General features: G+C 44.3%; 1 protein-coding gene across 1 annotated transcript in view; it reads left to right on the forward strand.

The window, feature by feature from the left end:
• Positions 1–12820, forward strand: part of KCNH5 (potassium voltage-gated channel subfamily H member 5) — a 147099-nt gene extending 134279 nt beyond the window's left edge. Inside the window, exon 11 of the mRNA XM_039733062.1 lies at positions 11105–12820. Within this exon, the coding sequence (XP_039588996.1) occupies positions 11105–12052 (948 nt within the window). The 3' untranslated portion in view covers positions 12053–12820. The remainder of the gene's footprint in view (positions 1–11104) is intronic.
• The last annotated feature ends 10363 nt before the right edge of the window (positions 12821–23183 follow it).

Raw genomic sequence — 23183 nt, forward strand, 5'->3', positions numbered from 1 at the left:
CCTGCCCAGGAGCGTGGCCCCCTCAGGAGATCCTGGGAGAGCTGAAGGCTGTTTTCTTCTTTTAATCATCTCTGGTAAAATGCAGAGACAGTGACTAATCTGCAGCACAGATGAGTGTGGATCAATTGGCAGTGCTGCTGACTGACATTTCATTAGGCCAGTGCCAATAGCAGATATTGATCCAGCGGCCAATCAATAGAAGTTTGCAAGGACCCAGCCTGCCTGATGGAGATGGGAGCTGTCCTGTGGAAGAGGAAGCTGTCTGGCAGTGGCACAGCACCCCTCAGCTGGGCTGGGAGGCAGTGGGAAGCTTCCTCTGGCTCTTGAGCCCTGGGGTACCTGATGGTGATGTGCTGGTGGTGACAACGTGGCCGTAGTGTGCCACGTGGTACCACATGTCACCATCTCCTTACATCAGTGGGGCTCTCTGAAAGTCTCTGGTTGGGGTGGGTGGAGGCTGTCTTTGCTGGGATTCACTTCCACATGCAGTGAAAGATCTCAGGTCTAATGGGCTTGGGTTTTTAGCCATATGCAGGGCTCCTCTATCCCCCTCTGTAAGTACCTCAGCTTCCCTTCTTGCAGGAGAAAGAAACATCTGCAAAATGAAAAAAATGAAAAAAAAATACTGTCAAGAGAAATCTGCTTTTCCCTCTGCCTTAATGCCAGACAAAGAAATAGGAGAAATACCTCCCTTGCCCTTTGCTCTCTAATAACTGCATCCACAAGGAAGAAAAGAAAAAGGGGAAGGAAAGATGAATATGTGATACTCTCCATCAAGAGCACATCTGCAGCTACTTTACTCACCCACCAAATAACCAGTCCAGATTAGACTTGTTTACGTGGGAGGGTTGTTAGGGAGTGAAGGAAGGCATGAGTTTAAATCCCAAAGTGGATGAACCTAACCAGTGAGAGGGAGGGAGTAGAGGTCCCCACAAGACTCTGCTCAGTAATAGTTACCCTGCAGCAGTCATACTCAGATTGTTCTCTGCTCAATTTCCCCATGTTTAACCAACTCTGTGTGATATACAGAAAACAGACTAGACTCTGATTCAATGCATTATTTCAGCTCTCTGATCCAGTTTTGTCTTTTTATTGAGTTCATTGTAGGATTTAGGGTCCTGAAAAGGAGTTAGGAGGCTAAAGCTGGGTTTCTTTGCTCCCAGTTGTGACAGGTGCCCAAGAGGAGCTGTGATCATGGTCACAGTCCTTCTGAGGCCACACAGATCAATACTTCACTCTGCAACAGACTGACCCTAAACAAGGCCAAGCAGCAACAGACCCTGGTTGAAACCCACCATAAATTCGTAAACAAAGTAGCCTTTCTGGTTTATTGATTGAAATGATTTTGTATGTGGAAAGAGCATTTTGCTCACTTGGATAGTATTGCAGAAATCATTCTGAAGCTGTCTGCTCTGCAACATGCTAAAGCATCTGCTGCTTGGTTACAGAAAAGAAAACAGAAAATAGTGAGTGATAAAGCAGCAAAAATAAGTGACCAATTCCAGAGTCTCATTTAAAAACAGTGGCAAAGCTCCCTACTTCCAAAGGTGCACAGTGCCCTTCTTCAGCATCCCTTTCAGGCAGACAAAGAACCCAACAGACATTAGACAACAGCTGAACCTGCAGCTGCAGGAAATCTCTGAGTTGTTTTCCCCTGGGATATGAAAAGATGGAGGCATCTCTGGGCAGGAGGTGCTCAGGCCTGAGTGACTGAAAAAGCAGAAAAGGAAACCGAGCTGCTCTCAGATAATGCTCTTGTAGTTGGTGGAAAATAGTATAATTTTGCCAAGGGAGGAGAAGGTTTTGGCATTTCTTTTGGAAATCTGACTGCATAGCTCAGCCCACACTTGGCTGAACGTGTACTCACACCATTTAAAGAGTCCATCAGGCCAGCTGAGTGATCTGACCGATCCTTCCTTGCAGAGTAGGTGTCAGTACCTTTAATCAATCTGAGGTTGATGTCGCAGGACATGAGGACAGGACTTCATGGAGCTCTGTACTTCCATTGTGCCCTGCCCTAAACATCTTAGGGCAGCAGTGCCCTGGGCCCTTGATCTTGAGCTGAAACCCTGAGGACACCTATGTGCATTTTTTCTGTGACTTTTTTTTTTTTTTTTAATGAACTGCCTCAGTTTTGGCAACAGGCCAGCACAGTGACCTCTCTCTGCTGTCAGCCATGGGTCTCAGTCTCTCAGTTGTAAATAGTTAGCAGTGACAGAGGGATTTCCAGTTAATTGGGGAAATGAGGGCAGTGTTATTATCCTGTTACACTGGGGGAGATGGAGACATGAAGAAGCAGAGTGATTTGTGCAGGACTTCCCCCTTGGCTGAAGGTCAGGCCAGCAGGATAATCCATCCCTGTGAATCCCAGCCTGGTGCTCTGTGTGTTCGGCCACGATGCTCTGGGGATGTGACAAATGAGACCTGGATCTCTGCCTGCTTCTCTCCTCTTTCTTCTTCCATCCAGACGTGTTTTAAATGAAACCAGGATGACTTCAGGTCCATTCCAAGTATGAAGTGGATGGGTCAAACTCTCAACCACTTTCTTCTTAATATTCATGCTTTTTCACAAATGCAGATCAGCCTAATTGGCTGCCAGCACGCACAGATGTCTCTCTGCAAGAGTTCTCAGGTGCTGTGAGAATTGATTGCGAACATGAAATGGAACCAGATTAAAATTTGACCTACAGTAATCAATTTATAAACAGTAGGACAAGCAGTAAAGAGATGATGGAATTTCTGGACTTTGGAAATCAGTTATTGTCTGTTGTTGTGCTCTTCTGAAGGGTGTCTCCCTCATTACATGTCCTGATTTTTCTTTTGATGAGCAGCTTGGGGGACAAAGATCTTTATTAAGTCATCATGAAAGAATGAACCTCTTGCACATAAAATGCCACTAAATATCCCTTAAAAGGGATTTTTTAGCATTGTGGAAATAATTCTCATTTCCTTGAAGTGACATGACTTTGTAACTTGGATTGGAAATCTTCACATCTTTTGCAGGTCAATTCAGTTGTTGCTTAGGAAGAATGGATGTGAATACAGTTTCTCCAAAGCAAAATTAAAATGTGCTTGGTAGGAAGCTTTTGCTGTAGCATGTTGCTGTGTCTGTGAAGTCAGGATCAATGGAAACTTGCAGAAAGGCTATTATTTACTGTTTCTTTCAAGCAGCTGGAAGACTAACCTGCAGAAATCTTCTTTTCCTCCAAAATCCAGCATGAAAGACTGTTTAGTGAGACATCCCTATCCTGGAGATTAACTAATTGCTCAGCAGTCAGTCATTTTCACTGCACGGCCAAGGACAGTGATTCCTTTCTCACACACAGATGGAGCAGTGGTTTAACACAAAACAGTTCCTGGGACAGGAGGATTAAGGGGAATTTACTGGAGAGCAATTAAAAGAGTTGTTAGAGCAGTTTGTTTTTGAGGCTGAATTTCACATCAAAGTGGAGCTATCTGAGGAGCGTACAGAGCAGAAGAACAATAAAGCCATCATTTCAAACCATCTACTCTGCATCCTTGGAGTGCAGATTAATGAAGTGAGCGAAGAGTTTATGGAGATTTGCAGGAGTGAATTAGGGGAAGCAGCCTAAAAGCTTGTGTGGGGTCATTTCCTATTAATCCATTTCTATCTAGTCTTTCATAGTTTGACTTCTTAAATTTGCATTTTAATTAATGTAAACAAAAAAAAGAAAGATTTTTTAATATAATGGAAGTTTTTTGGGTTTTAAAAAATATAATATCTGAAAAATAAGATTTAAAGGCATTTTAGCATCAGGTATTAGTAGTGTCTTGGGAGCTTTCTGAAAAAATGAAATCTGAAAAATAAGATTTAAAAGCATTTTAACATCAAGTATTAATAGTGAGCCTTGTTCTCTGGGACCTGCCTAGATTTTAAAAACACGTTCATTTTGGAGCAAGCCTTTTCACCAAGGGTTATACATTAGGAATTGGGTTTGACTGGCCTAGTTTTCAGAATATCAGAAAAGAGGATCCCAGATATGCCCTGTTTTGACAGCTGAAGGCTCCTAGAGGGGACCAATCCTCAAGAAGTGAGGGGTGAGGCATCCCAGACCCCCATGAACCCATCAGAGCAGAGGCCTGGGAAGGGTTTGCTGGGTTGGGCAGTGCTGGGTGCCAGAGGTGGGAATGATCCAAGCAGGATCTGTCCTGCAGCACCTGGAGGGGGATGAGCTTTGCAGTGCAAAGGGTGGGTGTGCAGAGCAGACACATCTCAGGTGGTCTCCAGTTTCCCAGGGGCTGTGGGAAGGGCATTGAAGGTTTTCCTGGGAAGTGTAGTGAGAATAAGGGGGAAGGGGTGGCATTCCTTTCCCTGCGGGTGCTTCATCCATTTGCTCCATGTGATTTCCCACAAGCTCTCACTGAGAGCCACCAGTCTGGCAGGTCCTCCCGGGCAGTCATGGCTTGTCCTCCCTCTGCAGCTTTTGGAAGAATAAAGTGTGTCTGTAAGGACTGGCTGTGCCCTGAGGTTGTGGGGAATTCATCCCAGCCAGGAGCTGGGGTGGAAATAAAACCAGCACCAGATGAAGGGTGCAGAACACACACAGAATAACCACAGGAGGCTTTTTTATACGCTCTGCACCAAACCCTGACATTTGCACTGCCAGAGGTGGGGATTTGAATCCTCCCTCCCCACCATCCGTGGAGGGTGTCTGCACAGAGGCGACGGGCACGGAGCTCCCTGTGCAGACACAGAGACAAGCAGGCAGCTCAGGGTACAGCTTGTCTGACCTGCTTTAACATCCAGCTGCAGGTGAAGTGACTCACACCTTCCAAGTGCCTTTGTCTTCCTCCCTGCGCTGTGCAGGGCTCCTGGAGGGTGAGTTCAGATGCAGACAGAGGCTTTGTAGGTGAGCCCCGTTCCGAGTGTCTGTGCTCTGGAAATTGGGTGTATTTTATGGGGCAGGAAATGTATTTATGCATTATGTATTTTCAGGAGCAGGAAATAGCACACATGTCTGCGCTGGGGTATCCTGTGTCTTAATCCTGGATCTGACATAAATCTGCCTTCCACATTAGCATGACAAAAATGGAAATTACTGTTGTACAGTGCACTCCAAGATGTGAAAATTAATAGTATTTTTTGCAGACATCTTTATGGAAATTTATGTTGTACAGCCTTGTAGCATTATTTCCAAAGAAAATGAGATCTGTGTTATTGCAGTATTGGATATTGGTTATACACTTAAAACTTTTAAAATAATTTGCCAGCTTCAGCTAAGCTTGTGTAATTTCAGGCCCAGGAGGCAAGGGAAGGCAGCTCTCCTATTTCCAATAAAAACCCCAAAAAAGTCAAAAAGGCTTATATAAAAGAGTGCCAAAACAACGCACCTTGTGAGGACACTCTAATTTCCTTTTTGTATGGGAATTAGACATTTCTGGAGAAGGTGAACCAGCCCAAATCCTTCTGGTTGGATCTGAAAGCTGGTGGAGGAGCTGCTGGGTGGGTCTCAGCCAACTGCAGTCCAGCTGCCAGCTCTGCAGTGTGGTTCAAGGAAGGGTTCATTTCCCTGCCTCCATCACTTGGGAAGCTCCAAATCACTTTGCTCATTCCACTTGCTCCATCTCCAGTGTTTTCACATACAGCTCTGGACCTGTGCTGTCAGATGGGACCAGGTTAAAAAGAGCCCTCTATTTCTTCAAATTTATTAACCTGGTTCAGACTTGATCTTGATTGCAACCTTAATGATTCTATGATTCTATGATTCCTGTCTGACTGATCTCAGATGCCTTCTAAGAAGTTGCTGTAATAAATAGGAACAAAAATACAGGGATGTGGACAAATACTTTGGGTTGTGAATAATCAGATGCAAGGGGGATGAGGCTTCTACGAGACATTGAATCAGACAAGATAATTGCCCCTGAAACAAACTTTCAAGAGATGATCAGGACTGCCATCAGCCTGGTCTGTGCTTTAATGAGAGTGACCTGTGGTTACTGAGTGGATGTAGCTGTGGGGACTGAAGTGTGGTGTTCCTGCTGCAGAAATGTCCAGTGAGCTGAGTTAAACCAATTCTCCCAGGACAGGGTCTTCACACTGTGAAAATCTTTGCTTTTTGATGGCTTTGTGTGGCTCTCCCTCCCTCCTTCCCTCTCTCCCCCACAGTCAGGGCACACGCCTGCATACATCACCATGACAACTGTGTTCCCTTTGGATCTGTGGCTGTCCCTTTCTGTGGGTTTCTGTGGAGAGGAGCAGGCACACCTTGAGCACCACTAACAACAGCATGGGATGTTCAGGCACAGGACAGGATGATCTCTGGTCAAATACCTGCCACTTTTTTTGAACTCACTCTAATTCTTCAAGACTTTTACCAGTTCTGTAATCCCTGCACGTCCCTGCCTTGGAGTCACTTATTAAGGGATCTTTGTGCAGATCTCCTGTATGGAGCAAGGTCATGGAGGGATGATTTCCACAGTACTGCTACAGAAAAAGACAGCAGACAAGGGATGCATTTCAAAGCACCTGAAAAGGCCACAGCTTTACTCTTTAATTCAGTGTGTGTGTCTCAGCTTTGAGCTGCCTCCCTGACTCCTCATTGCTGCTGCCCTCGTCTGCACTTGGTTTTGGGGCTGGTTATAGAAGCTGGCACCTCACAGGAGCTGCTCCAGCAATGACACATCCATTGCCAGTACCTGTGGCAAGGTTCCCCTTTGGAAGGGACAGAGTTCACACTCACATGAGTTACCTCTTGGATGGAAGGGAGGGAAAGGAGCCTGAGGTTGAGATCAGATGGAGAATCTCAAATTGCTGTTTTTTCCTCTGTGCCTGCCTCATAAATAACTTGAGTATTTCAGTCCCCATGGCTGAATGTCAGTTAACTTCTGCTTCATCTTTGCCAGCTCAGTAATTAATGTCATCTCTGTTGCCCTTTCTTCCCAAAATAAATACACTAAAAGAAACCCAGGAACCTGGTCCCATGGGACAAATTTCTGCCACATGGAAGAGTCTTTCAAAATGTGATCCATAAAGGAAATGGAGTCCTGCACCTAAGGTCTGTTACATTAATGAATTTAGAACTTGGTGTGAGACAGGAGTGTGGCGCTTTACTCTTTGAGATACTCTATACATACTCAATTCAGCTTCTTCTGATTAACTCTTCTGAAAATTGTCTGAAAATTGCTCTTGGGACATGTATTTGGGCAGGCCTATGTGTAACTTCTCTGAGAAGGTCAGGGACAAATGAAATAGCTCATCCAATTTAAGATTTCAAAATAATGCTCTCCCAATCTCAGGGAAATGTCAGATTGCATGAGATGTTTTTCAGTTCTTATTTATAAAGAAAAAAAATCTGGTTAAAGTTATTAGACATTAATAGAATTAAGTTTCCATGTAAACGTTTGTAAATGTAAACACATTTTAACTATTCTGGTTTAGTTTAAACCAATCTGGAAGCAGATTAAATCCAGCCACATGAAAAATCTCCTAATATGGAAAAAATTGGTAATGAAAATAACTATTGCTCTGTTAGTGTTAGAATTCACTTTTTTTTTGTTTTGTTTTTGGGTTTTGTTTGTTTGTTTGTTTGTTTTGTTTTGTTTTGTTTGTTTTTTGGGGGGTTTTTTTTGTTTTTTTTGTTCTTGTTTTTTTTTCAGTTCTTTGTCTGTGTAAGATCTTTCTTTTCTTTTACTTGTACATGTTCTGCTGGTCTCAAGTACTGCTGACCAAAACTAGATCCTTGCTGTGCTAGGTGTGCATCTTCCTACGTTGAGGGGAAGGAAGAGGGGGGATTCTCCATGAAATGATTTCCTTGGCAGAGTAGTTCAGTGGGAGAGTGAGGATCAACACCTCAGTCTCCATCCAAAGTGCCATTATCCCACAGGGTCAGCTGGGCTGTAAGGGTCTGCTTGGTTTTGCATTTCAGAGTGAAAAAGAAAATAACAAACAGCTCTGAACACATACAGGTTCCATGAGAAAGCCAAGGGGGGAGTGGGCTCAGGGCTGTGCATCAGCCCACCTTTGCTCCACTGGAAATAGGGCTCCACTGAGGTAGATCAGTCCTGAATCCTTGACTCTCAGCTAACCCCTGGATTTCTGAGTCCCTGGGCCTTTTCTGCACTAATCAGCACGTGGCAGATCTGATTCTTCAAAGGAGCTGCCCAGAACCATTCCAGGCTGGAGTATTTTCTGTCCCAAGAGAAGGAAAGGGAAATAACTCATTGAAGAGCTCTTGTGTCCTGCAAGAAGCTGAGAGAACATGTTCTGAGGAGGTGACAGCAGGGCTTTGGGTGTGTGTCTTCTCCACTGCATGGGGATAAAGGAGGGTAAAGCTCATGGCTGTGAGTGGTGAGTGGGTCCTTGGCCTCACAGAGCAGATTTACATCGTGTATCTGATGGCATTTACCACCTTGGCCACCATCCTTTTCTCCTGTTCCCAAAGTGTTTGCTCTGAGTCACAGCAGCACTCAGGCTCAGACCCCCCTGCCACCGGGCTTAATCCATCCAAATGACACCTGGACAAGTGGTTCTGGGGCAAAAAGCTTCACAGTCATTTCCTGACTTTTATAAGGACACACTTCAGGAGTATGAGGCAAAGGTGGTGTCAGATTAAAGAGGTTTTTGCTTTTCTTCTGCCAAACCCAGCAGCAGCAGTCACTGGTAATTATATTCTGTGCAGGGAGATAACCTCTGTCTGGGGAAGGTTTGAACTGAGTCTAGAAGAGGGACAAAAGAGCCAAGATTGGACTGGGGGAGAAAGGAAGGTGAAGGTAATTTTCAGTGAAGTGCAAGCTTTGGGAGAGGAATCAGAAATTGCTGCTGTGGTCCTCGTTGTCATTGTGTTATTGTAAACATGCAGTAGGACAGAAGTTGTCAGAGTTGCCTCCTGCCTTTCCCAATGGCACATCCAGTGCCAGGCTGCTGGAGCTGCCTCCCTTCAGCATCCGCCACTGCCTCTGGACAGCAGCTGCCTGGCACAGGCTGTGCCACAAAGCAGGGGGATCATGGAAACATAGAATGGTTTGGGTTGAAAGGGACTTTTAAAGATCATCCATTTCCAACCCCCTGCTGTGGGCAGGGACATCTTCCCCTATCCCAGGTTGCTCCAAGCCCCATCCAACCTGGCCAGGAACACTGCCAGGGATGGGGCAGCCACAGCTTCTCTGGTCAACCTGTGTCAGTGCCTCACCACCCTCACAATAAGTAATTTCTTCCTAGCAGCCAGTCTAAACCTACTCTCATTTTAAAGTCATCCCCCCTTTGTCCTGTCCCTACACAACCTTTTACAGCATTAGGTAGAGGATGTTTTCCCCACTGCAGATGTTTTCAGGGACTCGGCACAAGGCAGAGCAGCACAGCCAAACAGGGACACCAGCAGAGGGACCAGCCGTGTCCCCTGAGACACCCCTTGGGGACACATCCTTGCAGCTGGTCGCTTTCACCGATGCATCTTCTGCCAGAGGAGCTGCACTGCCCTCTGGGGCAAGAGGGGCACAAACAAAACACCACACACAGCCCACCTTCCAAATGTGCCATTAGAGAGCGTGGCTTCAATTAAATGTGATCACTCGATTTTGAATCAAGGGCAGTTTCTCTTGCCATTGTTTGCTCTCGAGAGTGGCCTGAGAGGGGGAGAGAGAGAAAGAGAGAGAGTAGCTCCATGAGGGCAGCTGCTAATGAAGGGGAGCCTCCAAATGAGGGAATGTGTCACTGCATCTAGGTCAGAGTAGTCAGATTAAAGCAACTTCCATGTTTGTCCCTTGCTTTTGTTTATATTTTTTTAACTGGGCTTCTAATAAGCGAGTTAACCGAATTATTATAAGCAGCTGTGTCTATCAGCAGCAGGCAAGGAGATATCTGCTGCATTTGAAAGCTCTCTAATGAAGCTTTGAAGTCCAGCTCATCCCAGATTCATGCAGTGAAGGATCTGTAGCCATAGTGGCACTTCTCTGATGACTTCTGAAGATGTGAGACTTGAAAGTAAATAGATTGTCAAATATGGATACTCATGTTGATATTTCAAAAGCCTACAGCTGACTGACACAGGGTTTTATTTGTGTATTTCAAGGGCTTTGTTTTCCTTTTCTTACCACACTATCCCTTCACAGTCCATATTTGTATTTAATCACAGGCTGCTTTTCACAGTGTTGTCAAACAGAGAACCAGTTTCCCAGATTCCCAGTCCCACATTCAAGAAAACTGGATGAACCTAAAAATAAAAAGTAAAAAAAAAATCATATGAGTAACATGCAGAAAATCAACAAAAAGATTTTGCTCTGTGGATCCTCCCTCAGCTTGAGGCTCAAATTCTTTTTTCTGTAGCAGCCTGAGACATGCTGCTGGGTGAAATAACTCAGCATTAAATGGCATGGCATGATGAGATGGTGGATATTGCTGGGATTTAGAGCCACACACAGGCCTGTTACGCTGCTTCTCCATGGTGCTTCCAGTTCATTTACACATATTAGACATACTAATTCTGTAGTAAACACTTAAAAAGTGTGTGAAGCCACACACGTGGCCCATGAGGAACATAACTGCACCCTCCAACACTCCTAAAAACCCTAATCCTGACAGCAGAACCAAAAAGTATTGAGCAAACTGGGATTTTCCAGCCTCTGGAAGGGTGTGTACATTGAATTGATCTTGCAGCTGTGTAGTCCCTGCTGAATTACTGTTTCCTTTTGATCTGTACTAAAGATAGTGACAGAGCAGGTATGAGTGTGAGTAATGGGTAGGTTGGCATCAGAGTATTTGGGTTCTTTGTCAACGGCTTTCTTCTCTTTGTTCAGTTTCTTTCCTCCTGTTGGTGTCAGGATATTTTTAGTTCTTCAAGTAGTAGTATCTTCTGCATCAAGAAGAAAGGTGAAACCCACTTTTAATGTATCCTGTTAAAAAAGTGTGTGTGTGTGTGTGTGTGTGTGTGTGTGTGTGTACATAACCTATCTGTAGTGGTTAACCTTGAGGTTGCTGTGTCTTGATCAGCTCCATTTGAATTCACTACAAAAAATTAAGATGGAAAGGAAGATCATAGTTAAGAATAAAGAGAAATGGCTGTTCTCAAGACTTTTTATCCATCTCAAATTAATAATTTCATGCGATATCCTTTGGTTCCTGACTCTGTTGTGGATTTATCCCCCACAGATCATTTTCAGGAAGATCAGCGATGTCAAGAAGGAGGAAGAGGAGCGCCTGCGCCAGAAGAACGAGGTGACCCTGAGCATCCCTGTGGACCACCCTGTGCGGAAACTCTTCCAGAAATTCAAGCAGCAGAAGGAGATGCGCAACCAAGGCTCGACCCACATCGACCCCGAGCGGAACCAGCTGCAGGTGGAAAGCAGGAGCGTGCAGAACGGGGCCTCCATCACGGGCACCAGCGTGGTCACCGTGTCCCAGATCACGCCCATCCAGACCACCCTGGCCTACATGAAAACCAGCGAGGCCGTCAAGCAGAACAACCGCGACGTGATGGAGCTCAAGCCAAACGCAAACGGGGAGCAGAAATGCCTCAAAGTGAACAGCCCCATGCGGATGAAAAACGGGAACGGGAAGGGCTGGCTGCGGCTGAAGAACACCATGGGCGCCCACGAGGAGAAGAAGGAGGACTGGAACAACGTCACAAAGGCCGAGTCCATGGGGTTGCTGTCCGACGACCCCAAGTCCAACGACTCGGAGAACGGTGTAAATAAAAACCCGCTGAGGAAAACAGACTCTTGTGACAGTGGAATAACAAAAAGTGACCTTCGCTTGGATAAAGCTGGTGAGACTCGCAGCCCCCTGGAGCACAGCCCCATCCAGGCGGATGCTAGGTGTCCTTTCTACCCCATTCCTGAGCAGGCCTTACAAACCACGCTGCAGGAAGTCAAGCACGAACTCAAAGAAGATATCCAGCTGCTAAGCAGTAGGATGGCTGCCCTTGAGAAGCAGGTGGCAGAAATTTTAAAAATATTGTCTGAAAAGAACGTGTCCCAGCTCTCTTCCCCCAAGTCTCATTTATCACCCCAGTCCCCTCCCCAGATACCCTGTCAGGATATTTTTAGTGTTTCAAGGCCTGCATCACCTGAATCTGAAAAAGATGAAATCCACTTTTAGCATATACCTATGTGTATATATGTATACAGTATATATGCAGAGGTGTATATATACCTTTATACATATATATATATATAAATGTGTGTGTATACGGTAAATATATATACATATATATTTTCACTTGCATCCAATATGACTTGAACACAACAAGGATTTTGATATGTAAATATTGCATGTCCAGCTGGATTCTGGCCTGCCAAAGAAAGCAATTATTAACATAGATATTGCTTGTATAATATGCAGTTGACTGCATGCACACTTTACATTTATTTATAATCTCTATTATGTAATAAAAGAATGACTTTTGTTTAACAAAGGCAATGTACTATTTAAAGAATCAGGGTCTAACCTGCCAATATTGCCATGACAGTTTTGATCTCAGGCTGGGTGAATTGAGCTTTTATTTCCTCACTGTCTTTTCTGCCGAGTTAAACAGTAGATTGCTATGACGTGAAGGACACGTTCAGACTCCTGTTAGTATTGTTTCCTGGTATCATTCCATGAGAATATACTGTATATTTGGTGATGAATTCCCCTACTCCTCCTAAAGGGAGGGCTCAGCTCAGTGGGCAGGGAAAGGCACCGTGCCTGGTGCTAGGGTGGTTCACTGGAATTTATTTGTGTGGGTATTGTGCATGCACAGCCTTTTGTTTCAAGTATCCTCCTGCTCTTTTAACATCGTAAGTAAGAAATAATAATAATAATAAGAATAATAACAATGGTGATTTATGTAACAAAACGAAACTAACAGAAACTCTCTCAGTTGCACTCCCTGAGTGTTTGGGGGTAACTTCTTTCTTGAAAGCCTCCTTTTACTGATGCCATTTTTACTGAACTGTTAGAGTAACATTATGTAAATTCTCTTTGCAGCACTCAGTGGTGGTGTCCCGCTCTGTCAGTATCTTCATTAGCATGTCCCATTTTTGTGGGGTTGCTCTCTCCCACTGTCTCCCCTATTGCCCCTGGCAGAAAGACTTTGCACGAGGTCTGAGCAAGGGAGAGAACATTCATAGAGAGCACTCATAGTTCAGCTTCTTGGGAGCCATGGGAGCAGGTCTGAAAGCCTGAAGTTAAAAGGCTGCTGTAAATCCCCCTCCACTCTCTTTCATGAGGACATTTATCAGTCTGCAGCTGCCTTTAGAAAGAGAGAAAATAACTGGTCAGGATGTAGTTCTCTGTAGTCCAAGGTGCCTGGATGCTGATGTGTGGGTGGGTGTGCTGGGGGGATGGAGCCCTGCCTGGAGTGCTGCTCCTGCCTTGGGCTCCTGGAGGTTTCAGTGCATGGAGGAGCCACGTTTCAGGAGCAGGCTTGCAGGTCCCACACACTCTGAGTCCCTCAGGTCGGTGTCAGAGGCTCTGTCCCTCCTCTTAGCTGACTCCCATCGGCATCTCCCAGCCTTGGGCTGTGCTCAGACCCCCTCTCCACTCCTGGGCTGGAGCTGCTGGTTCTGCAGGGCTGCAGCAGGGCAGGCTTTGCAGTGGATCTTGTTGGATCTCCTGTTTGGAGCTGGACTTTGGGACTCTGCCCCTGAGTTTGGTGAGGGGTTTTGCCTCTCAATTTGCACTGGTTTGAATCCAGGTAACACAAGGTGCATAGCAGAAATTGCCATTGCAGCCTCAGAGATGTTACCTGGTGTGGTTTGAGGCCAGCCCAGCAGAGCACAGTGGCTCCTTCAGGGAGGGATTCCCCCTGGCTCTGGCTTAAATGGCCTCTTGTATCAAGACCCTGTGTTTTCAAAAGTGCCTGGAGTAAAACATGTATGTACCACAAGGCATCACTATGAATCAGGTGTATCAAATACATGGGTATAATTAGTGAGCATTCTAAACACACACCAGTATTAGATCCATTTTTTAGCATTAGAAAACTAGACTAAATTAAATCAGTTCCTGAAAAACTAACAAAATCCCTAAAACCCAAACAAACCATCATTTGCTGTAGTGGCAATTAGGAATCTACATCTTAGGGTGAACATATCTTCGACTGTGAAATGCAAACCCATAGAGCTCCAAAAGCTCCTAAGAAAGCCAGATAAGTCATTGCTTCTGTTGTGTCAACTCGTGGAAGCTTTTTGGGAGATGATAGTTTTTTCTGTCCTGTTTCTGCCCCTTTCTTTGGGAAATTAGAGATACCAAAAAAAAAAAAAAAAGAAGAACAAAAAGCCACAGTAGGGGACAGCTTTTCCCAAACCCTGGTGATCAGGCCACCCTCTCATTTTAGTTCTCTGCAGCTGCAGTTGCCTCTGTCAGAATTTTCAGCTGTATTTTGCAGCTGCTGTTCTGACACAAGTGCAAATCCATGACTCTGCAGCCATGGTTTGGACTGCAAGGACAACCTGCAAAACAACAGGACTTCCCATTCCCGTGATAAGTTCTACCCTGGGACTCCGAAAGAATGGGGGGGTTATGGGGTTGGGGTTGCTGCAGGAGTCTGCACAGACCTTGTGGGTACAGTTTAAGTGCCAAGATGTCGAGTGTTGAATGTTCTTGCCTGACTTGGTCTGCTGGTTAAGACAGACACACAGCCACTGCCCAGGGCTGCCTGGAGAATAGCTGAGCCACACAGGCTCAGTCTGGGGGCCAGACTTTGTTAAAATGCCTGGAATGCATGAACCTGCCATGAAGTGATGCTGTCAAAGAGACAGCAGGATAATGGGGGTTGGCTTTGTTAGAAAGCTTTAGCCTTAATGGCATTCCTCTGCCTTTGTGACAGCTTTTCTTTCTCTATGACTGATAGTAATTCTAGGTAGAACTGCATGGCATGCTAAGGGATCTCTGTTTAGGTTTATCTTGCAAGTCAGGTGTAACTTTGTGCCACTTTACAATGGGAGAATGTGTTTAACAGGATTAGTCTGACCTTGAAAATCATTTGGGCAGGCCCAGAATGTCTATTACAGTTTAAGTGCAGCTTGAGTGGTTCAAATGTGTAGTGAGTGGCTAAATAGTGTAAAATACCAAGTTCATGAAACAAATACGGTGTCTCCAGGTCTATGTGTAGTGCTGCTTTGACTGATATCCCAGCCCTGTGCACTGCAAGTTCAGTGGAACCAGCTTGTACCTTGCACAGATCAGTGGAGTGATGGGTGCCCTGCAGGCACAGCCTGTGGCTGGGCTGTCCCAGGCTCTGTGTGCTGGGGAAGACCCAGTTTGTGGGGTTGGCTATGGCTGGTGCAATTCTGAAGGACTTTGCCTCCAAAATCCATGTTGGGAGCATTCCACGTTGCTTTGGGGAGTCGTCAGCAGTTCTTCTCCTGTCCCCTCACGTTGTGCATGATGTGATGAGTGACTGGGGCCTTCCTTCTCTGTTAAAAAGCATGATTCACAGTCCTGTAGTTCGGGCTGGACTGAAAACAACCACCTGTAGTCATTGAGTGCAATAAGGACACCAGGGTGTCACTTCCACCCAGGCCGTGCTCAAGCAGTGACACACCATGAGGAGGGAGCTCTTGGCTGCATGCTTTCCTTTCCTTTCCTGTAAGAGCTCAAAACCTGTACAGATGTTCCTGCCAGATGCTGGGAACAGCATCCTTAGCACCTACCCTGTGCTTTGTGTGTCCAAAGCATTTTACCTGCACTCAAGTGGATTTTATCTTTCTGGACTTTGGGATAGAAATAAAACATGTACAGAAAATGTGTACAGAAAAGCAAACACTTCCCAAAGCAAATGAACTAGAGTACTTTTAATAGCTTTTTTTGTGTAATGTTGCATATAAGAGATAGAACAGCACTTCAGGATTATTAATGAAAAAAAATATTGTAGTGAGGATTCAGTTCTTCTGAATTTGTATTTGTAAATCTTTTTTTTTTCTCTGTCTTTGCCAGGGCAGGGGGGTTAGAGCAGAGCTGATTCTGGAAGTGACAAACTTTAGCTTTGTCCATTTTTGTTTTCTGTGTTCTGCAGAAGTAGCACACTATGGGGGCTTGATGCTGCACCAAGTTTGGGCTCATTGCTAGACCCAAGTTCATTTTCCACCTCATGGAGAGTAACCCTGTTGCACAGGTGTGAAGGCTGTTTGATCTGATTATCAGGTCAGACTTTAATATGTATTTTGGATCCCAGGACAGTTTCAGAGGACTGGAAGCTGCAGAAATAATGTTGTACTCTTTCCAAAGCCAAGAGCAATTGCCCTGGAAGTAACTGAGACCGTTCCACAGATGTCATCATTGCCTGGGTCAGAAAACAGATGTTGTGCTCATGAAATAGCTTAGAGGCTTTTAGGGGAAAAAGAAGTCCTGAACTGGAAGGGAAAACAATAAAAAAGCCAAAGGTTTAATATGGAATTTGGGAATGAGGACATAGAGGGATATATTGTGAGAGTTGGCATTTTTTTTTACTTGGATTTTGAGCATTTAGAAAACCCAAGCCTGTTTTCTTGGGTGTCAGAATTGGACAGATTGACTCTTAAAAAAAATACTTTTTTCCCCAAGTGAGGTGGTGTCAAAGTGATACCTGGTTTATTTTTGAAAAAAGGTTTTCAAATACCATTTTCCTGCAGAGGAGGGTTTGGATGGGTTTTGCTAACATTGCTCTTAATAGGCTGTAGAAGGAAAAGTTTGATCCATCTAGATTTCCACATCTGGGAATATTTTTTATAACTCTCCCCTAATTTTTTTCGTGCAAGGAGATAACACAATCTCTACATGTTTTATTTGGTTTAATATGCTATGGTGCATTTTCAAATGAAATATGTTCTTAAAACAAAGTGCTGAATGGAGCTAAAACTGACAAAAAGTCCACATTTCTTCTGGCAGAGAAGCAGTGAATGTTCTTACTGACATAAAGAATATTGTGCAAAGATCAGTGCTGTGATATCTAACAAATGACAAACAAACTAAAATCATCCTTACTGAGGGTGCATTTATCCAGGCAGAAAATTGACCTTGTAGAGCACAGTGGGACAAGAAGGCACATATTGATTTTGTATACTCAAATAGCAGAAGCATTTTAAAAGGGTTTGACCAGGCCATGCTGAATAAATTGTATTTATTTCTTACATTATGTTAATCAGCCCCCTGATGCATGGCACGTGGAACCAGGAATCTGAGGCAGTGTTCTCACAAACCCTTTTATCTGTTTTCTATAAAGCAGATAAGTTCTTTTGTTTGTTATTTTCTTCTCAGAGATGCAAGCTTGTTTGGCCCACAATCTGAGACTACTGGTGTGCACCAACTCTGTGTCTGGCTGCCTGCCATGAATACATCAATTAGCCGTAATTAAAAGCCCTGTGAAAAGGATTTTGTGCTAGGTTGGGCTCAGCTCTCCCTGTTCCAGGACAGGATGAGGCTGGCAGACTTTTCTGGGGTGACATCTGTGGGACAGGAAAGTCCATTAAAGGATATTTAAAAATATGCTGTTAGGGGAAAACGTGGGCTTCAGGAGAGCCAAAGCTCCTCCAGTATCCCAAAAATCTGTTACAAAGAGGAATTACTACATTATCTGAATTATGTAGCATCCGTGTATGGACTCTGTATTTGCAGCTGGCCCTGCAGTTAACAGAGGGCAAGTGATTTCCAGAAAGCCTCAAGTCCTGCTTTATCATTTGGTGATTCTGTAGATTTTAATAGCACAACCAGGAGGTAAAAGTTGAAGGTTTTTAGTTATGTCCTATTTTTTCCTGGTTTTCAGTTTTAATGCCATGCGGAGGAGCATGTTGCCAATTTTCAAGATAATAGCTGTGAGAGCCAATACTCATCAAACAGAGAAATCTGGCATATTCTAAAACTATGGCATACAAATAAATTAAGCATTTAGTCAGGGATCAGCTAAAATCCACCCTTGGTGCCAAACACTGAGAACAATGTCTCGGTGACTGTGCAGTTTCTGGAAGCAGTGGGCTGATATGGATACATCAACAACACCCACACCCTCTCCCAGCCTCTTCCCCAGCCCAGTGAAGGGTGATTACAGTGTCTGAAAATGCCATCAAAATATCAGTAGCATTTGAGCTGGTTTTCAGAGCTGCCCTGGCAGATGTGCACAACCAAGGCTGTAAAAAATGTGCAGGTTTTTATCAGTGGCTGGATCTGGAGGTGGTTTTCATCCTCTGGATTCTCATCCCTCTGGATTCTCATCCCTCTGGATTCAACCTCCTCCTCTCATGGAGTGTGGACACCACTGATGAAAAGACCTGGGCTTGTCCAAAGGATCTGGGCACATCCATGGGGTTTGGGCACATTCCTGGGGTCTGTCCAAGCCCCATTCCCAGACTTATTCCCTGCTTGATGAGGCACATTCAAAGGTTCACACCTGGCTCTGTTATTAGATGTTCTGCCAGACTCTGCAACCTCCTCAGTCTCTGTGGTAGCTCACAGGGTTGCTCACAAAATCCTTCCCAACCTGTGGCTTAGCAACAAGTCTCCAAATTAAACAGGAATAATAGGGCAAGGCTTCTGCCATTCTCAGGGCATTATTTTATTAAACAAGCCTTCATTTTTATTTTATTTAGTATTATTTAGTATTATATTATTTTATTTTAATTTATTTTAATTTATTTTATTATATTTTCTCTTATTTTATTATATTTTATTATATTTTATTATTTTATTTCCTGGCCCTTTTGTACACTCTTGAGCTGCACAGTGTTCCATAGAATGGCAGACTGGAGTGTTTGTGGGTTTTAATGAGCCACTTTGAGAAGGGGAACCGGAGTGAGACACCAGCTTCTGCCATGGGTGTGACCATTCCTACTCCAGTTCCACTTTGGGTGAACTTCATCCCTAGCAGCAGTTTGAACCAGTGCCATGTAGTGATAGTAGAATTTCTCTGTATTTCCTCAGGCAAACCTAGGGCTCTGCTCAGCTTCTCCACGTGTCCTGTGCCAAGAACATGTGGGTACTTTCCTGTTCTGGACTTGTTTTCAGTAGAGTTTCTTGACATGTTCCACCTTTTTTCTCTGTCACCACTTTTATTTCCTAGAAAAAGAAAAAAAAATAAAAGTAGTTTCTGACTAATCATTGGGAATTCACTTGCATCCAAGGCTGCTGCCAGGGCCATTAGTTGGAGGTCACAGTTCAGTTTGTAAATTGGGTGTCTTATCTGAGCTCTCATGGAAAAAGGCATTTTTTTTTCTAAAGGAAAACAAAATTTCTGCTCTCCTTCTAATTAGTCCTCTGTTGTCCCTGCAGGATTAATTACTGCCTTCTTCACTAGAATCATCAAATGCTATTTGGCAACAGCTTTTTTTTTTTTTTTAATTTTATTTTAGATATAATTAGGAGTCCTGGCATTACAAACAAGCTCAGTCAGGTTGTACCTTAAAATTTCAGAGCTGAAATATCACCTCAGCCAGTAGTTTATACCCAGCTTCTGAATACCAACAACCCCACTGCACTCAGAGCATGTTCAGAGCTCATCCCTTTGGGGTCATCAGTAGGTGAGTGTGAACATCCTTCTCCTGAAATCAATCCAGAAGGGGTTTTATTCTGCAGGATCCTCCCACAATGGGACTTTCAGAAAAGGATTATGGGTGCAAGGATGCAGTGGCACCTCCCAGCTCTTCCTGCTGCCTGTTGCTGGTCTGTAGATTCCCAGACAAATCTCTTTTCTATTTAAAGGAAGGGCTGAGGGCCACCAACTGCCTAATTCTACCAAGTGGTAAATTGAATTTATTGGGCGAGAGAGGCAGTAGCCAGCAATAAGGCAGGATTTGGGTTTCAAAAATCTGCCTGGTGGGAATTGGGCAAGCTACCAGAAAGACAATAAAGGATTTATCTGGCAATGCATGCCAAAGGAATGCTAAACTTGTGAGCAGGAGAATTTATTGATAGCAGTGGAAAAGCTCATTAGCGTTGAAGTGCGAGGCAGGTCTGTAAATGTTCCTTTCAGCTGCCCCAGTCAAATCCCTGCACTCAGACAAGGGGAGCTGTGGCTCCTTTCTGTGGAGGGCACAACTGGCTAATGAGCTTTTCCAGAAAACTTGCACACAAACCATGTTTTCCCAAATGTGAGAGTTGGCACTGTTCCACTTCCGTGGGCACATTTCCCAGCTGACCTCAGTGTCAGCCTCCCCCTGCCCCTGGTTTCACAGGGATTCAGAGATGCTCCTAGAGCTGTGCTGCAGCATTTCTCCAGGGCAGCTTTGTTTCCCCCTTACTTGCTGATTGTGGATTATTTGCCCTTTAAGGGATCTGCAGCCCTGTGAGGGACGTGGGGCAGCTTGTGGGGCTGCTAGCAGAGGCAAAGGTTCACCACATCTTGTCTGGAAAACATGCCAGCCATAAAAATACTCTTACTAACAGTTTAAAGCTCCAATGCATTATCAGCACAGTTTATGTAACAAAATCCCATTAGTACTGCCAACCACCCTCACATGAATTAGGACATGATGTGCTTCATAAACCTTACATACCTATTGACTGTTCTTCTGCACAGAGACTTGCCTGGGCTTTTATGTGCAGGTGTAGCTGTGTATCTTGAGTTAATTTTTGTGTTTTGAAAGCTACATAATATGAAGCAGGATATTTTCCACAATGAAATGCAGTGTTTTCTTTCCTTGTTTATTTGTTTATATCTTTTCTCTTTCTCTCTCCTTCCTTCCTCTCATGTTTTCTTGCCTTGATCATTAGGTTAGCAAATTGTAGAAATGGGGAGATTGATTAAGTGATGTTGCATCAGCAGGTTTAATGAGGTAATGATCTGTTTTGCCATTTGTGTTCAGAAGAAATAATATGCTAATAAGAATTGTAGCAAGAGCAGATTTTTTAATGTCCTGCTTAAATACCAGCCAGTGACTGAGTGGTTCAGTAAAGTGGTCTCAGCAGATCTTCTAAATTGTGTTCCCTGTTTTGGAGGTAAATATTTTCAAGCTTTGAGCATCTTGTGTAAATACTCCTTCTAAGGTCAGTGGAAGTCTTTCCATTAATTTCTCTAACTCTAACCCAGTTCTTGCAGAGGGATTTTGACACTGAGTCCCAGCGTGGGCTGAGCATTCTCAAAACTGAGAACTGTGGGTACTAGAATTTTAATTTCAGGCCCTTGTCTAATGCAAATGGGTCCAAGATTTCATGCCCTACTAAATGCTGCATGCTGAATGCAGAAATGTAGAGGATGTGTTTGAAGATTGGGACAGCAAGGTGAACTGCCATAAAAATCAGCTGACCCAATCAGGGAAAGGGCACTTTTTAATTAACACATATTTGAATCCAAAAGACATTCTTGGTGTCTGAACTGTCAGTAATTTCCATCCAAAGTAACTGCTCAAAATTCATGACTGTCTAGAATATCCTTGCACAAGCTAGGTATGTACATAAGCTGTGCAAACTCTCTGGGGAGCAGCGCAGTTAAAAATAAAGCTATTATTGCTACCACGGAGAGAGAGATGATGACAAAGACAAGGGGCTGAGCACCAGGTGCTGTGAGGCTGAATCCTGCCATGCAGCCCTCCATCTGAGCCCTGCTGATCCAGCTGTGGGCAGATGTGCTCAACTTTTGGGTCCTGTTCGTGCCCACACCTGGAGCAGAGTAGAGCAGGGAGGGGGCAGCTTTTGGGGGGTTCCTGAGGTGCAGCCCCCACCCAGACCAGGCTTCGAGCCTGAAATCCTGGCTCTGTGAGGCACACATGGGTTTTAGGCTTCCTCCCCTGCCTCCCCCATCCCTTTGATATGCTTATGAGTTCCCACCCGTTTAGGGAACTAGTCAAACTGAGCTCCTAAATGAGGAAAAAATCTAGGGAATTTATACTGGGAAGAAAGAGGGACAAGGGGTGGGCATGATCTGTGCACCCTCAGCTTTGCAGTGATGTCTGCAGAAGTATCCTGGTAGGAGCATGCTCACAGAATAATCACAATTAATGGCAAGGGGAGATTACTTTTTAATGAATTGTTATCGCAGGGGACCTCATTACAGTCAAAACATTGTACTGTTTTCCTAGGTTTTTTTTCCTTAGGCTTCCCCCCCTCACCCAAAATGACAGCTGAAAACTAAACTGAGCAGGAGCTGCTGTACAAGCCTGCACAGAGATGTTGAACCTAAAAGCCAGCCTGCCCTCACAAGGTGCCCACGGGGCTGTGCTGAGCACCCCACCTTGGTATAACCTGCCTTCTAGTTTTTTGGGTTTTTTTCTGCTGAAATGCTAATGTGCATTTTTTTTCTTCCCCTGTATCACCAGCTCAGCACTCCCCATCTCACATTTGTGGCACATTTGTGCTGTGGTGTCTCTCTCCACCCTCCAGCACCTAACAGGGATTAATCCCTGACTTGTGGGAATCTTTCCACGAACATTAGCAGGACTTTCAAAGCATAGTGAGTTTTAAATCCTCTTTTTTTTTTTTTTTTTTTTTTACTACCCTGAGGTCCTTGTTTTCTGTGTTCGAGTTTCAAGGTGTCCCATTAGCTGAAAAAGCACCAGCTGGTATAATTGTGTTTGTGCAACCCTCGTGGAGAAGTCGGGCAAAACAACTGGTTTTAAAAGCTCGTGTTGGAAAACCTGATCTACAGAGTGACTGCTGCTTTTGAATGTGTGTGATTCACAGACACGGGACTGTGGGGAGGAAAAGTATTTTGAGAAAACTCTTTTTTTTGCAAGGAAGAAATTGGGGGAAAGGGTTATTGCTGGGGTGATGTTTCTTTTGTTACTACTTGCTGCTCTTTGTACACTAGCCAATGCAAATGACATTCATGTTCCCGACAATATTTTTGAACAGCCCAGCTATCTTTTTTGCTGTTGTTAATATACTGAGGATTTGGGAGGATTTTAAATGCCTCTGCCTTTCAGGATTATTTCTACAAAAGCAATTGAGAACGGTGTTTTGACAGCAGGAAGCTTATAAAAACCTGGAGGAAAAAAAAATAAAATAAAGCGTTTGAAAGCGAACAGCTGTGAAAGGAATGCACCTCTGCTACCATATCTGAAACCTGCAAACAATCAGGAATTGCATCAAGGAAGGACCATCTTTCTACTGGAAATCCCACATCAGTTTGTGCAGAGTGGATGCTCCCTTGGCCACCTGTGTGTGTGCTCGGGGGAAGTTGGTTTAGCTGTAGGAAGCTTCTTGTTGCACTTTTCTGTTTGCTAAAATTCAACAAGAAGGAAAATCGTGGGTCACTTTAAAGCATTGGCAGACAACTGTTTCTAACCCAAAGGAAAATGGGTTTTAGCACAATGAACTGTACTTCTTCAGGGAGGATCAATGT

This window comes from Passer montanus, unplaced genomic scaffold (genome assembly GCF_014805655.1).
Source record: "Passer montanus isolate IOZ18808 unplaced genomic scaffold, ASM1480565v1 scaffold82, whole genome shotgun sequence".
NCBI lineage: Eukaryota > Metazoa > Chordata > Aves > Passeriformes > Passeridae > Passer > Passer montanus.